Source organism: Gadus chalcogrammus, chromosome 19 (assembly GCF_026213295.1).
Source record: "Gadus chalcogrammus isolate NIFS_2021 chromosome 19, NIFS_Gcha_1.0, whole genome shotgun sequence".
NCBI lineage: Eukaryota > Metazoa > Chordata > Actinopteri > Gadiformes > Gadidae > Gadus > Gadus chalcogrammus.
In genome coordinates, this window is record NC_079430.1 from 3,991,889 (window position 1) to 4,007,995 (window position 16,107).

Consider the following 16,107-nt stretch of genomic DNA (forward strand, 5'->3'; position numbering starts at 1 on the left):
ACTTTATCCTTTCACAAGACATTCTCCCCCCCCCCCAAACTAAGCACTCTCCTAAATACAATTTCACCCGCCCCATTCTTAATCATTAAGGGGGGCCTTAAAGTATTCAGAACATACTTCTCCTAAGCTCCTAAGCTCCTAAGTCCCGTTGTTATAACGCTTGTGCATTACATAAGTGACTAATAAACATTCCGAAGCATCTTAATCTAACAGGGGCCCCTCTCCCTTCAGCCCACTTGGTACGGCCCGATGAGGTCTGACCAGGCATACATGTGCAGGGTAAACCTGTGAGGGGCACAATGGAGCCTCCTCGGGTTAACCAGTGAGGAGGCTCCATGGAGACTCCTCACAGGTTAACCTGTGAGGAGGAACATGGAGACTCCTCACTGGTTAACCTGTGAGGAGGACCATGGAGACTCCTTAGGTTAATCAGTGAGGAGGACCATGGAGACTCCTCACTGGTTAACCTGTGAAGAGGACCATGGAGACTCCTCACTGGTTAACCTGTGAGGAGGACCATGGAGACTCCTCACTGGTTAACCTGTGAGGAGGACCATGGAGACTCGGTTAACCAGTGAGGAGGCTCCATGGAGACTCCTCACGGGTAGATTTAAAGTAATCGTTACCTCTTTGAGTAGCACAAGCGCAAATATTGTATTTTTTTTCTCTGATATTAATTTATTACTCATATTAATTGAATGTGTCTGAGTTCAGTGTCATTAAGTCACTAAGGAGCAGGCAGGGGGGCATAGTGCTCCAGCAGGCCTAGAGGTAGACTGTGGACATTGGGGGTCTGGTACAGACCTTCAGCTGGGACGCCGGACCCTACCACCACTTCTTCATATTTCAAATGAGTTGCTTTATCTTTTCAGAGACATTTAGGAGGAAATAGGATGATGGCCACATAGGTTAGAGAATTCCAGAACCGTGTCTGAAATGAATCACTTCGGTCCTGGTTGTGTGTGTGTGTGTGTGTGTGTGTGTGTGTGTGTGTGTGTGTGTGTGTCTATGAAAACTAAAACAGACTGACCATATCTCATCATTGTCAACATAAATTAAGTTTAACTTTTATAAAAAAAACTTACAAAATTGTACCCAGTGGGAATCTTCCTTAAAATATTTTATTAAAGTCCCCCAATTATAAATGAAGTTTTCCCGAACATACCAATGGCCAAGGTGTTAAATGAAGCAAGAAACGACATGAACGATTTGCATCACACCCGGAGGAACGTGTTCTGCAGGTTAGCCAGCATCGCTACACAGTCCGAAGCTTAGAGCCGACACACCCGCAGGACAGACATCTTTTACGGCTCCAACAGTTTAATGTTCAATCGCAGTGGAAAGCATGTTTGAAACAGGTCATTAGAAATCATTAAAATCCTCTGCTTGTCAGAAAGGAAGTGCAGGTCAGAGGCGGAAGATGCCTACATGTTGGCCAGCTCAGATACTTATAGTAAATACTGTTAGTTCTATATAGACCTATATGTTGCCCAGCTCTATATAACTGACAGAAAATAGAAGATAGTCTATTGTTACTGCTATATAGAGGCACAGCATATTATATTAACCAATACTTCTTATCATTGTGTTTGGGCTATATAGCTATAAATTGGCAAGCTCTATATCAAACAGTAGTGTATTGTTACTTATATATAGCTATATGTTTGACAGCTCTATATAGAACAGACAGAACTGGTACTATTGGTTCTAAAGAACTACATGTTGGGCAGCTCTATATAGAGGTGACAGTATTTATATTTGTAGTTCTAGAGCTATTGGTTGTGCCGCTCTATAACAGACATTATTTATGCTGTTAGTTCTAGAGCTATATGTTGTACAGCTCTATAAGTATTGATACTGTTAGTTCTATGGAGCTACATGTTTTGCAGCTCCATATAGAACAGACAGTATTAAAGGCGTACAGTGTGTATAGAGCTTCATGTCTGTGAGCTCGGTGCATACTGAGTTCTATAGAGCTACATGCTGGCCAGCTCTAGCTGCAGCCTCTCCTTCTCCAGCTGCAGGTCGGCGATGTTCTGCTGGTTCTGGTCAAGCCGGTCCTCCAGCCACTGCAGCAGGGGCCCGCTGACGGCGGACATCTGGCTGCACAGGTTCTTGGTGAACACGGAGCCGTTGTGGATCTTCGTGATGGGGTCCAGGTGGCTCAGACTGTGGATCTTCCTGTACGTGTCCTGTTCCTCCTGGCACAGGATCCGCGGCAACTCCACGGCAGACTCTAGACACGCCTTGCCCACCGAGTCCCGGGGCACGACGTGCACCGGGACCTCCACCCGCTCGTACTCCGCGCCCTTCTGCGCCTGCGTGGACTGGAAGCAGGTGTAGAGGACGCGGCCCGTCTTGGTGTTCTTGTCCTCGATGAAGCAGGAGAAGATGAGGCCCACGAAGCCCTGGTCCATCATCTGGTACATGGCCTGGGTCCTGACGTCCACGTGAGAGGGCCAGACGGTGATGTGGGGGTGGGAGTGGTACCAGCCCACCACCCGGAGCAGGGGCTTCCCCGTCAGATCCGCCAGCCGCTCTGCCTCGGTGGAGGCGGCGGACAGCTGCTCCGGGGAGATCTCCACTCTGTCCTTCCTCTTGTCGGAGCGCCGCAGGATGATGACGGAGTGAATGTGGACGATGCGGTCCGTCTCCATCTCGCCGAGACACAGGCCCATCACCTCCTCCTTCTCCGTGCTCAGCGCGTGGTTCATGCACACAAGGAAGGCGTCCGCCTCCAGGTGGACCGCGCTGATGGCCATGCTGACACTCAGAGGGACTGACTACTCTTATACTGCACTAAACTGATTATTACGACCAAACTCGGGGTTAAATAGTCGTAAAACAAGCAGGCTGTCTCCTCTTCCCGTTCCGCAAAGGCGTGTCACACCATAATAATTCCGGGAGGGAACAAATGCACACAACAATGAGTTCCTAAAAATAATCAGGGTATTCAAATAGTTTTGACATATTGGTGTGATTATTGTTTTACTTTTACTCAAATGTTCAAGTTAACTTCACGTAATTTTGTTTCATAGGCCTATTGGGTATTACACTTTTGGGCGACCATACATCGTACAATCCTATATTGCAGTGGTTTTCAAACTGTGGGGCGCGCCCCCCCTGGGGGGCGCCAGAGTTCTTCAGGGGGGGCGCGACGTGAGAAAAAAATAAACCCGAAGAAAACCCTGAAAGACGATGATTCAAATCATCAGTCGTATTTCAACTGTAGAAGTAACATAACTAAATCAATTTTCAACCGTTTATCTTCGTGCAAACCATTTAACAAATCTGCACACTTGTATCTTCAATAATATCGAAACAGAATTTCGATATCATTTAAAATGTCTTCAGAATCACAGTTTAGTTTCATACTGCTTCGTTTTCAGCTGTTTTCATTGAAGACGTCAGCCCATTCTGATACACCTACTTCTAGACATCGTAACTCATTCCTTTTTCAACCGTTTACCATCGTTCAAACCATTAAACAAATCTACACACTTGTATCTTCAATACTATCTAAACGGAATTTTGATAGCATTTATACTTTTTTCAGAATCACAGTTTTAGTTTCAAACCGGCGTTGTTTTCAGTTGGTTATAATAATTGAGGTCACCATAGCAACGCCGGTAAACAAACCCCGCCGAATAGTCGAATCTCTGGACTGAAAAGGCAGATCTGATTCGACTCAGAAAATTCAGAGTCGGGGACCCTGAATGAATCTGTAAACTGGCAGTTTACACAGATTAAGATGTTCAAATGTATTTAAAAAAGGTTAAGCTAAAACATGCTTAGATAAAAAATTGGGGGGGGGGGGGCTCAGCTGAATTTTTTTCTCTGAGGGGGGGCTCACTCTCTCACACTTTGAAAACCCCTGCTATATTGGAAGCTGCATAAAAGTTCATGAAGCTTCCATTCCTCAGTTTCGTTTTTCAGCTTGCTACTGCAAACTGAAAAACTCTACTAATTAGAGTTCCTTCAATATATGAAAACAAAATCATTCTTGAATTCTAAATTATTTCCATCATAGGCTTGTATTTTGTATGGTCGCCAACTGGTGTAATACCCATTAGTAGGCCAATAAGTGTAACTTGACAGTTTCATTTCTATGAAAGTAATGCAAAATTTAAAACCACAAAAAGCATATAGTATAAGTTAAAAAATAATGACAAATGTCGACAAAGCTATTTTAATACACATATTTTCAGTAAGTACAACTTATATAATTCAGTTTCACATAGAATAAATGTTTTTACATTTATTATTCAATTATTTCTGCAAATAGAAACGGAACAGTTAACAAGGATCAGACGTAATGGTTGGGAACCAGAGCAAACAGCCTATAGGACTTCTATTTCGCGCTGTAGAGCGGCATGACATCACTCACTGCTTTCATTATTGAATGATTTGGTTTATCTGAATGGGAGAGTGTAATTCTAAACAACGCTTGGAGACGGTGTGTATGCGTGTGTGGTGTGATGCATGTGCTCAGTATCACTGAGCAGAGAGCTGCTCCAGAATGTTCTCTACTCCTTTGTTGTCGGTCATCTTACGGAGTTTAGGCACGATGGCCTCCAACTCCGACCGGACCTCTTCCACCACACTCTGGTCCACACACTTCAGGAGACTACACACACACACACACACACACACACACACACACACACACACACACACACACACACACACACACACACACACACACACACACACACACACACACACACACACACACACACACACACAAAGACATACAACTTTAAACCACAGTACTTTACAGTAGGAAAACAAGCTTTGAGACGGACCACATGAAGACCATGATGCTGACCTGCAGAGGATCAGGGCCCCTCTGTTGATGGCGACCCAGGTCCCGAGCTGCTCCTCCCCCACCGTGTCCACGAGGATCCTGCTGAACCGCTCTGAGGCACACACAGACGGCAGCGCACATGATTCACCGTTCATTGAACTGCTTCCCAGTGGCATGTTGAAGCCTCTGCAGGGCTTTTATTGTGAAGGAATGAGAGGTGGTACCTTCTCTACCGAGCTCCGCCAGCGCCTTGTCGTTCTCTATCAGCCACTTCAGGACGATATGGCCGGCTGGGTGCTCCGCCATGTGGAGCTACAGACACACAACAACAGCAACACGTTACAGACACAACATAACAACACATTAACACACCACCACAACAACAATACATTACAATAACAATACTGACACACCATATCCTCATGTAAACATGATGCGCGTGCGTGCGTGCGTGCGTGCGTGATGATGCTGAGACCGTGGTCATCGTGTGAGTTTGTACTCGGATGCTATTGCGGTTTGAACTTGCCAACGTGTGAAAGGCCGACCCACCTGTTTGTTAATCCCCCCCGGGACCAGCTCCAGGGAGGCGGGCTTTGCCACGGCCTTCATGGCAGGCCGGAGGTCCCCCGCCGCTGACAGCAGGATGTCCCTCACAATGACACTCAGACCCTTGTCCATCACCATGCTGACGGCGTTGTCACGGAGATACTCCAGCAGGGGCGGGGACACCACCTCCAGCAGCTCCTTCTTACGGATCTCTGGTTCCTTTTTACTGAAGACATGAAGAGTATATTTAACACAACTCCTTCTACCAGAAGATTCAAACTATTTAACACAACACATTTTTACTGGAGACTTTGAGGAGTATATAAAACACAACTCCTTTGAACTATTTAACACAACTCATTTTTACTGGACCCATTGAGGAGTATATCAAACAAAACTTTTAACAAAGATTATGACTATTTAACGCAACTCCTTTTTCACTTGAACAGCAGAGTATATTAAATACAACAAAATGTATTGGAAAGATTGGAAATAATAAAAGCTACTCAACACATGATTTAATTCTAATTTCTAATTTACTTTTACAAGACAAAATTGCAAACATTTCATTAAACACTTTTTACAAGAAACGTTGAAAACATCCACACTCCTTAATTGAACTCCTTTATTGGAAGTATAGAAAAAAATCTAAGTTATTCAACACGTTTTTTGCCTTAAAAGATAAACAGAAGCGATGCACTTAATGATAACATTGAATCCACCTCCTTCTGCTGAGACATCAAACCCAGAACTCATTTGTCGGTCACCTGTGTGCGTTGCTGTCTCCCTTCTCCAGGAACTTGATGACCTCTGGCAGGATGTGGTCGGGGTCACGGGGCTTCAGCAGGTACAGCAGGACCTTCTTCCCATACTTATTTTTGATCACCTCGTCCAGAGAGGTCAGCAGCTCCTACAGGGTGGAGAGGAGGAGAGGGCTCTTACTCTGACATCAGAAATGAGTGTGTGGTCGGGGAGGCTGGGAGGCCCCCGTGGGAAGAGGAACACTGTGTGGCCGTCTTACCGCTAAGACGGTTTGTTTGATGAGCTTGGTGTCGTCCACACAGTCGAATATGGCCAGCAGGACCAGATGTCCAAACTCCCCCTGAACAACAGGAACATCATTCATTAATCATATTGAATATATAGCAAATTAAAATATCACCCACGTAAGACCAATTCAATGATCATCGATGCACACATTGTCAAACGTATCAAACCTGGCAGTGGTCTTACCGTAGCGAACTTCACCATGTACGTCTTCATAGTCTTGATGATGACTTTCCTGTCCTGGAACACAGTGGGGAGAAAACACACGTTACCACAGCGACAAGCACGCACAGCTACATCAACTGTATTACGGTGTGTGTGTGTGTGTGTGTGTGTGTGTGTGTGTGTGTGTGTGTGTGTGTGTGTGTGTGTGTGTGTGTGTGTGTGTGTGTGTGTGTGTGTGTGTGTGTGTGTGTGTGTGTGTGTGTGTGTGTGTGTGTGTGTGTGTGTGTGTGTGTGTGTGTGTGTGTGTGTGTGTGTGCGTGCATGCCTTGGGGGTGCCGTGCCAGAGACAGTGCATGGCCACGCGGGCCCCGTCGTGTGTGTACGCCATGTACACCACGGCCTCTCGGATGGCCTCGATCATCTCCTGCAGAGGGTCAGTCATAAGGGTTACCACGACAAACCAGGACCACACCAACCAGTCATTATGACTCCTACTAACCAATACTAACTCCCACTAACCAACTCAAGGAACCCACCGTTCTCTGTTTCTCAGGAGCACACAGGAAGTAGTCCAGGAACACCTTGTGGACCAGAGAGTGTTTGATGACCTGTTCCCTGCAACACCACACAGGTTACACCACGCACACGTTATCAACACACAGGTTACACCACGCACACGTTATCAACACCACACAGGTTACTCCACGCACACGTTATCAACACACAGGTTAAACCACTCACACGTTATCAACACCACAGGTTACTCCACGCACACGTTGACAACCCACAGGTTACACCACGCACACGGTGTCCACACACAGGTTACTCCACGCACACGGTGTCCACACACAGGTTACACCACGCACACGTTGTCAACACACAGCTTACACCACCCACACGTTACAAACACACAGGTTACACCACACACACGTTGTCAACACACAGGTTACACCACACACACGTTACAAACACACTCCTGCATCACCACCGGTTACACACACATTACAAACACACCCCTGCAACATAAAACACATACACACGCCTGCAACACCACAGGTTACACCACAAACAGTTACCAACACATACCTGCAACACAACACAGGTTTCGCTCCACACACACACATTACCAACACACAGGTTACACACACAAGCAAACGTCTTACTTCTGTGCCATGGGTGTGAGTGTGGACTTCATCTCATCCAGGATGCGGAGCAGCTTGTCAGGATCGGCCGCAACAACCTTCTCTAGAGTCGGACACTCTGGGGACTAACCACAGCAGGTTAACTAGTTAGTCACTAGTAACTAACACAACCTTCTCTAGAGTCGGACACTCTGGGGACTAACCACAGCAGGTTAACTAGTTAGTAACTAGTCACTAACACAACCTTCTCTAGAGTCGGACACTCTGGGGACTGACACAGCAGGTTAACTAATTAGTAACTAACACAACCTTCTCTAGGGTCGGACACTCTGGGGACTAACCACAGCAGGTTAACTAGTTAGCAACTAGTCACTAACACAACCTTCTCTAGAGTCGGACACTCTGGGGACTGACACAGCAGGTTAACTAATTAGTAACTAACACAACCTTCTCTAGGGTCGGACACTCTGGGGACTAACCACAGCAGGTTAACTAGTTAGTCACTAGTAACTAACACAACCTTCACTAGGGTTGGCCAGTCTGGGGACTGACCACAGCAGGTTAACTAGTTAGTCACTAGTAACTAACACAACCTTCTCTAGGGTCAGAGACTATGGGGACTGACCGCAGCAGGTTAACTAGTTAATATCTAGGGATGGGGATCGAAACCCGGTTCAATTTCTTTCAAAACCCGAAAATCATTAACGTTTGGGCTCATCGACCACTATCGAGTCCCGTCGTTCATTTATTATTATTAAAATAATAAAAACGTGTCATATTTCCACCAATTAATAGAAAAGTATCGAAAATGGTATTGATATGATCAAATATCAATGATCCCCATCCCTATTATTAACTAACACAATCTTCTCCAGGGTCAGACACTCTGGTGACTGACAAAGCAGGTTAACTAGTAAGTAACTAACACAACTTTCACTAGGGTCGGACACACTGGGAAGTGAACAGAAGGTGTTGTTACTTATTACTAGTTATCTTGGTAGCTAACTAGTAACAAGCATTGTGTGTGTGCGTGCGTGTGTGTGTGTACCTTGCTGAGGGTGAAGGTGTTCCCGTACAGCTCCTCTGTCAGCATCAGTCTCTGGGCGAGGACGGCCTTGTCGTTGTAGGCGTACTCGATGATGGCCGACGCCGTGGCGTGGCGAAGCATGGGACGCACGCTTCCTTTGAACGTCTGCATTACCTCGGCAACCAGCTCCTTCTTCCTGTGACGGCAACCAGAACACACCAAGATGACAAGGGGCGGTTAGTGTGTGTCTGTCGCTCTCTTCCACATAACCAGCGTGGGTACAGTCCTACTAACATAACCAGCGTGGGTACAGTCCTACTAACATAACCAGCGTGGGTACAGTCCTACTAACATAACCAGCGTGGGTACAGTCCTACTAACATAACCAGTGTGGGTACAGTCCTACTAACATAACCAGCGGGTGTACAGTCCTACTAACATAACCAGTGTGGGTACAGTCCTACTAACATAACCAGTGTGGGTACAGTCCTACTAACATAACCAGCGATGGTACAGTCCTACTAACATAACCAGTGTGGGTACAGTCCTACTAACATAACCAGCGTGGGTACAGTCCTACTAACATAACCAGCGTGGGTACAGTCCTACTAACATAACCAGTGTGGGTACAGTCCTACTAACATTACTCATGTGTGGACAGCAGTCAGGAGGGTGGAAGAGCTGCGGGGGGGGGAACTCACCCGTACATGAGGAGTCTCTTCACCAGATGCCGGCCATATTTGGACTTACTCAGCAACACCATGTCAGCTGTTAATCAACAACATCAAACGTGATTACATTCTGGTTAGGTAGCACATCACATATTCACTAAGTAAAGCACCGCCAACATACTCAGTATGGAAAACCATGCAGACATTGGCCGAAGTCCAACGTTTGTCCCGCCCCCTTTGGTGCGTGACACAGACTGAAACACCCCCACACGCCGTCTGATGAGCCACTTGGGATGCATTAACTTGTTCAAGACTCACTGTTAGGCAGACCAGACCCAATGACAGACACACATGGAGGTAACCGGTGGCAACAGAGGGGAAACAGACATGGAGGAAACCGGCGGCAACAGAAGAGACGGAGACATGGCGGTAACCAGCGGCAACAGAGAGGTTAAATTGATTAGTTCTGACCTTTGAGGTCCTCGAAGACTTCCTGTCTCTGCTCATGGTTGGCGAACTGTATGAACGTCTCCAGCACTCTGACCGTGTCATGGGCGAACGCCAACTACACACACAAACACACACACACACACATTATAACACCCAGTCGCACACACAATTTAAAACTCTGAAATTCATGTTTGTCTCTGTTGGTGTGCCTAGAGGTCAGAGGTCAGTTGTGAGGGGTCACCTGTTTGATCTTGCCCTGGATCATGCGATGAAGCTCATCCATCAGCTTTGCTTTCTTTTCACTGGTGCAGTCCTTTCTGTACGGACACACACACATTACAAAGTGAGTGTGAGAGTGTGAGTGAGTGAGAGTGTGAGTGAGTGCGAGTGTAAGTGTGAGTACCTCCGCAGTGCCTCCCAGATTTGTTTTGCGCGACAGATGATGTCAAAGATGTCCTTCTTCTCCGACTGCTGTCGGTGGTTCTTCAAGTCCTTCTTCTGCTCCTTGAAGTCGTCCCAGTCTGTTTTTTCTACACAAAGCATATATAGCTATTAGGGGTGGACCGGTTCACAAAATGTAGGCTTCGGTTCATTTCAGGGTTTCCGGTAAGTCCTACAGCCGTATTTAAAAATAGGGCTGTAGCCACGAAGAAAGGGTACAGGGTACAATCCAAACAATGTGATAGTCAATCACCATGTAACAATTATAAGGCTGTAACAACGAAGACATTTCATTTTATCTCACACAGATACTAGATAAAATGGTATATTTAGACACACACACACACACACACACACACACACACACACACACACACACACACACACACACACACACACACACACACACACACACACACACACACACACACACACACACACACACACTTTCCTACCTCCATCTGCTGTCATTTTCATCTTCTTCTGAACTCCTTGTCCATGTCCGCCTTCAATAAACACAATTACTCTCTTTTAACCTAGTACAGTTACTTTTCATAAAATCCATTAACATATTAATGTAAACACAACTATTACTAACAACTTCACATCAATAATCACTACTGATACTAATTACTACTTGCTCATCCAGCTGTTCTCATGCCATCCCAGGGTATCTGCAGGTTTCAGCAAGTCAAATTTAAGACTTTTTAAGACCTTTTTAATACCACCTTGAATGAAATTTAAGACCTTAAACACGCAATGGTGGGGGGGATCCCGCTGTATTACAACCCAAGCATAGCATGTGTGTCACTCAATGAGACTCATTCAAGTTTACTTTCTGTCTGTTCATTGAACATAAAGTGATAGTCCAGGGCTCCAGACTAACTTTTTCCTTGGGTGCACTGGTGCGCCTACATTTTTAATTTGGGTGCACCAGCACGTATTTATGGTATTAAATAAATGCCTTCAGTAAGACCTGGGGGGTATACCACGAACCTCGTTGAACATACCCAGGCTTTCTTGGGAAAACCTGGCTCGACAGAGCCGCAACTCTCAATCACAGTTAAATGGTACCACGACGCTCACTTTAGATTCAATTAGTTGAACCAGGTTTTCCGCTTTAGGTTCAATGCGCGTTCACATAAAAGGGGCGTTTCTCGCGTCATTTGACTCACCCTTATGCAAAATAAATCGCGCAAGAGCGGTGTATTTCATCCAAGGCGAGCAATGTATTATTATGAACTCCTACGAGGAATTCAAAGTTCAAATCACAGCCAAGGGGAACACGGTTGCCCATAATATGGCTAGGGTGGCGTGCTTGTTGGCCTTGTTGACGCTGCAGATTCGCTCGTTTCGGATGAAAGGCGCTGGTCCGAAGCGAGTTATATACGCCGTTTTGTCCCTTCCAGCAGTAAAGGTGCTCGCGATTTGAGAGTCAGGGAACATCAAACCGAAGAGATCTCCTATCCCCTCATTTGAGTTGTAGGACTGGTGCTTGACCACTGTGTTTAGAATCCACAACACCTCCGCTTTCAGTGTTGGTGTTGCACCAAATGCTACCCTCAGGTCAGTGCTAGCAGCGCGGACCGTCTGCGGCGCCACCGCCGCAGCAGAGATGCAAAACGTAGAAATGGCTGGGGTCTGTGTGTGGCTCCTGGCAGAGGTTTTATGTTTTTGGCTCTGCATATGGCTGACGACAGCCTTAATCCCCATGGTGCCGAGCTTGAATGTAGGCTACTTTTGCACGGAATGCATCTGGCCTGTTCTGGGTTGGCAACGGACGCTAGCCAACCTCGGAAACGGACGTCTTCCAGCCAACTGACGTTGAACTTGCATTTACCCATTGTTGCAGACTAGCTAGCAAGCGCGCAGACATCCGTTTATATATGCAGCTAGCAAGAAAGTAGCCCCTCGTACATCTCCTTCCCGAAAAGTCCCGCGAGAAAGAAAATAAATAAAATAACCCTGCCCCGACAAATTTAAGACCTCCGAGTTATAAATTTAAGACCAGCATATGACATTTTTGACGAATTTAAGACTTTTTAAGGCCTTAAATTTAGAAAAATGAATTTAAGACTTTTTAAGACTTTTAAGACCTCCGCGGACACCCTGCATCCTAACATCCAGCTGTATATTCTTATTGGATAGGAATGGGAAGAGAGAGGCCTTTCGGGGAAATCGATGTGAATTGATATGAGGATAGCCATCAAAATCCCAATAAGTCAGTCAGACAGATGCTGCAAAACAACGCCCCACTGGTCAAGTGTTAATACGTAGATTCAGCAGCCTCTAGACAAACTGCTTCTGTGAGACAGAAGAACTCCTACCATCGTCTGTTGGCATCTTCCTCTTCTGAAAGCTGTGACCTTCTTGTTTCGTGAATCCAAACTTCTTCTTCCCCCCATCATCTTTCTTGTGTGAGTTGTCGTATGGTTTGAACTGCTTTTTAAAGCCGGGTTTGCTGCCGGGCTTCCCTCCAAATTTGGTCCCCATGGAATCTAAACAAAGAATGACACCACTTGTAAATTAAGAGCTTACATGGTTATTATCATATCATGGATATTCTCTATAGGCTGTTAATGAGGTTATTGATAATTAATGAAAGATTTTCTCTCCTAAGCCAAAGTTTCCCCTCAAGGAAGAGGTGCGATGATTGTCTATCATACCATATGAAGTTAGGTCTTCATTACGATGCTAGATTATCATATCAAGTTAGTGTTGTCATTATATGTCTTTAACGATGATCCTTTATAATTTACTCATTAAGTGATTGTTATTAGTATGATGGGCCTTTATTAAGAGGTCGTTATGAAATCAGAGTTGATCTTACGTCCATAGTGAGCAGCATGATAGACAGAGAGAATCAGTGATCAGTTATATCTATCTATAATATGTATATTTATATCTCACCTTTCCCTTTGAACTTCCTGTCGAACTTCTTTCCTCCGTTGGGTGAAAATGTCTTTTTGGTTTTTGTTTCCATGTTATCGTTTCTTTGGCGCAATAACAAACCAGGCCGACAAACAGACCAGATAAACAGGGATAGTATAAGTTAACAAGCTCAGAGTTAAATCAAAGTAATGCTTCGAACGTTTCTAAAAGCCAAATGGCATAATAAGTGATCTCCATGTGAAGCTACAACACGTATGTAAGCATTACTAGTACATAACGCTTCAATGGCAAGGAGGTTATTAAATACGGGTATCAGTGAAGACCGAAGATAAGTTACCCACACAATTTAAACGGATTTTTACGAAGTTAACACGTTACAAATATAAACACGTTTACCTCAGAGCTTCCCATGCGTCCTGAAACAACCTCGATTTACGGCAGTAACAACAGCCAATCACATCACTGCGGGCTGTCGTAAAATGTTTTGCGACAAAGTCGTGTGGCATTTTTAATACAGCTGATTTCATTTGAGTGGTTTGCTTTCAAGACGACCAATTTTTGTTTTACATGTGTTTTTTGTAAGACGCATGTTATTTATTGCAAACTGTTATCACCAAACCCACGAATAATTGCAACTTCCTCTCCTCTTTCCCTTCACACCAAAGGAGAGTTTGACACGTGAATCCTCACGTTTCACCCCTTCTTTCATCCTCTCTCCTGCCATCAGACCAGAGGGTTCTAGACTAGGGTGGACCCCATGCCTATCAACATTATAAAAGGACGTCACTAGCTACAGGCTTCGGCCAACAAGCTTGTGTCACATCCCCACCTCACCATTAGTGATTAGTGGGGTGAGATTGTGAAATCACCATTAGTGATTAGTGGGGTGAGATCATGAATTCACCATTAGTGATTAATGGGGTGAGATCATGAAATCATTATTAGTGACTGCTGGGGAGAGGTCATGAACTCACCATTAGTGATTACTGGGGTGAGATCATGATCTCACCATAAGTAATTACTGGGGTTAGATCATGAAATCAACATTAATAATTGCTGGGTTGGGATCATGATTTCACCATTAGTGATAAGTGGGGTGAGATCAGGAAATCACCCCATTTAAAGTTGTCCCATTGTAATATGCAAGGTCATATGCATGAAGAAACGATGGCGTGCAACATTAACAAAACCATGACAACTGTCCAGGTAACTAACAGATAGGCCCAATACCGACTGGGTCGACAAGGCGGCTCACCGATGGGCTGGAGACTACAGCGGGGGCCGAGGTGACCCGGTGATGGGTCATGTATCAGACGACAGCGGGGGCCGAGGTGACCCGGTGATGGGTCATGTATCAGACGACAGCGGGGTCCGAGGTGACCCGGTGATGGGTCATGTATCAGACGACAGTGGTGTCCAATGATGTCACGTCCCGACAGTCATGGCTAGGCACAACCAACGCACCACTCCCGGTTGTTTTGCAGACGGAGGCCTGGGTGAGAGTGGTCTGGTTCCCAGGCTAAAGGCCTTTCATTTTGCACAGAATGGCTTCATGGTCACAGCCCTGCACGCCACCAGGAGGCAGTATTTCACAAGAAAAAGTAATCAAACCCTTAATCAGTATTGGCTAAAACTGACAACTGCTATGTTTGAACGTTGACCATTGACATGATCAGGGGCGTTGCTAGACCTAGAGTTTTACTGGGGCAAAGGCCCCCAACTGCCAACATTTTTTTTTTTACGTGTGCACAATATGAAATAGATGGATACAGAAGGGTATGTACAAGCTTCAAAATCATTGTCACTGTCATATTGTAGGCTATATTAAAGCACTGGTAAAGGTAAAGACGCAAAGATGGATTCATGAGTACCGTACAATTATATTTATTTAAACACATACACATCTCAAAGATTTACAAATAAGGTAACTGACAAATAAACAAAAAGTCTCTTTATGACCTTCACCTCTTTATCAGGAGAAGTCTACACATCTATATTTATTTAGAAGCTGTGTGGAAACAGCATAATTTTGCCAGAACGACATGTACTAAAAAGGCAAGAAACAAGGTTTAAAACTAATAGAATTTCTGACTTAAGGTGAGGTGGCTCATTGCCACCAATCAACCTGGAAAATGTTATAGAACCATCAAAGCTCTTAAATTAAACTAAATAAGGCCATACACTACTGCATAGAGCCTTTTTTAATGATTATTTTTTCACTATTAAGCTGTATCGCCGCGCCTTCATGGTGGCAAAGCGGTCAATAACGTGGCTTTGACTCACTTTGCATAGTTGCTCCTTTTCAATGGACAAAAGAGAAAGTTGGTGAAGCCTTCCTTGCCCCATGGTTGACCTAAGCCAGGTGTGGAGCCTTCTCGACACACTGAAAGATCGCTCACAACTACAACTGTTTACAGGAATTGTGAGTGCAATGATCTGAATTATCTGTGTCAGTGTTGGGAACATTGTTGGATCCATATATGTTAAAAACACCCTGTATATCCATAATTTCCTTTTTTGTGTTAAGGAAGTTTTTGTCCACTAAAACTTCCTCAAGTTTTGAAGACAGACAATTTTTCATTCATTATTCATTTTCCGCGTGTGTGTGTGCACGTGTGTGTGTGTGTGTGTGTGTGTGTGTGTGTGTGTGTGTGTGTGTGTGTGTGTGTGTGTGTGTGTGTGTGTGTGTGTGTGTGTGTGTGTGTGTGTGTGCTATAAAACTACAGGCTACAGACGCTCAGTATTGAAAAACTGGTGCTAATTATGTGGGCAACATTCTTTAACAGCAATCAAGTTGTCATTGTTTGTGTCAAACAAGTTGTGAATTTGTTGTAACGTTAAAAAAGGAGATGACTTACTCTGGGCTGTTTCCAGCTCCCGTGGTTTCCAACGAAACATGATCAACAAAAAAACAAGGAA

At 45.0% G+C, this 16,107-nt stretch overlaps 2 protein-coding genes across 2 annotated transcripts; both read right to left on the minus strand.

Annotated features, from left to right (window-relative positions):
• Positions 1-1,050: 1,050 nt before the first annotated feature.
• Positions 1,051-2,980, minus strand: LOC130372396 (lys-63-specific deubiquitinase BRCC36). The gene has a single exon (XM_056578385.1). It carries the CDS (start codon positions 2,760-2,762, stop codon positions 1,977-1,979), a length of 786 nt encoding a protein of 261 aa, XP_056434360.1. The 5' UTR covers positions 2,763-2,980; the 3' UTR covers positions 1,051-1,976.
• A 1,176-nt stretch (positions 2,981-4,156) lies between these two features.
• LOC130372393 (pumilio homolog 3-like) lies at positions 4,157-13,674 on the minus strand. Its single transcript, XM_056578381.1, has 19 exons — positions 13,585-13,674; positions 13,207-13,289; positions 12,624-12,794; positions 10,752-10,802; positions 10,259-10,385; positions 10,097-10,172; positions 9,877-9,970; positions 9,436-9,502; positions 8,756-8,930; positions 7,729-7,832; positions 7,102-7,180; positions 6,891-6,989; positions 6,587-6,640; positions 6,375-6,455; positions 6,121-6,263; positions 5,357-5,579; positions 5,032-5,119; positions 4,829-4,919; positions 4,157-4,627 (listed from the first exon to the last, which is right to left on the minus strand). Exons 2-19 carry the CDS (start codon positions 13,277-13,279, stop codon positions 4,495-4,497), a joined length of 1,929 nt encoding a protein of 642 aa, XP_056434356.1. The 5' UTR covers positions 13,280-13,289; positions 13,585-13,674; the 3' UTR covers positions 4,157-4,494.
• Positions 13,675-16,107: the final 2,433 nt, after the last annotated feature.

Excerpts from the sequence above, each read along its gene's own strand:
- LOC130372396 (XM_056578385.1), bottom strand. The coding sequence starts at position 2,762 with ATGGCCATCAGCGCGGTCCACCTGGAGGCGGACGCCTTCCTTGTGTGC.
- LOC130372393 (XM_056578381.1), bottom strand. The coding sequence starts at position 13,279 with ATGGAAACAAAAACCAAAAAGACATTTTCACCCAACGGAGGAAAGAAG. Across the intron at positions 5,580-6,120 it reads GGAGACAGCAACGCACACAG|TAAAAAGGAACCAGAGATCC; the intron begins GTGACCGACAAA and ends TCATGTCTTCAG. Across the intron at positions 4,920-5,031 it reads GGCGGAGCTCGGTAGAGAAG|AGCGGTTCAGCAGGATCCTC; the intron begins GTACCACCTCTC and ends TGTGTGCCTCAG.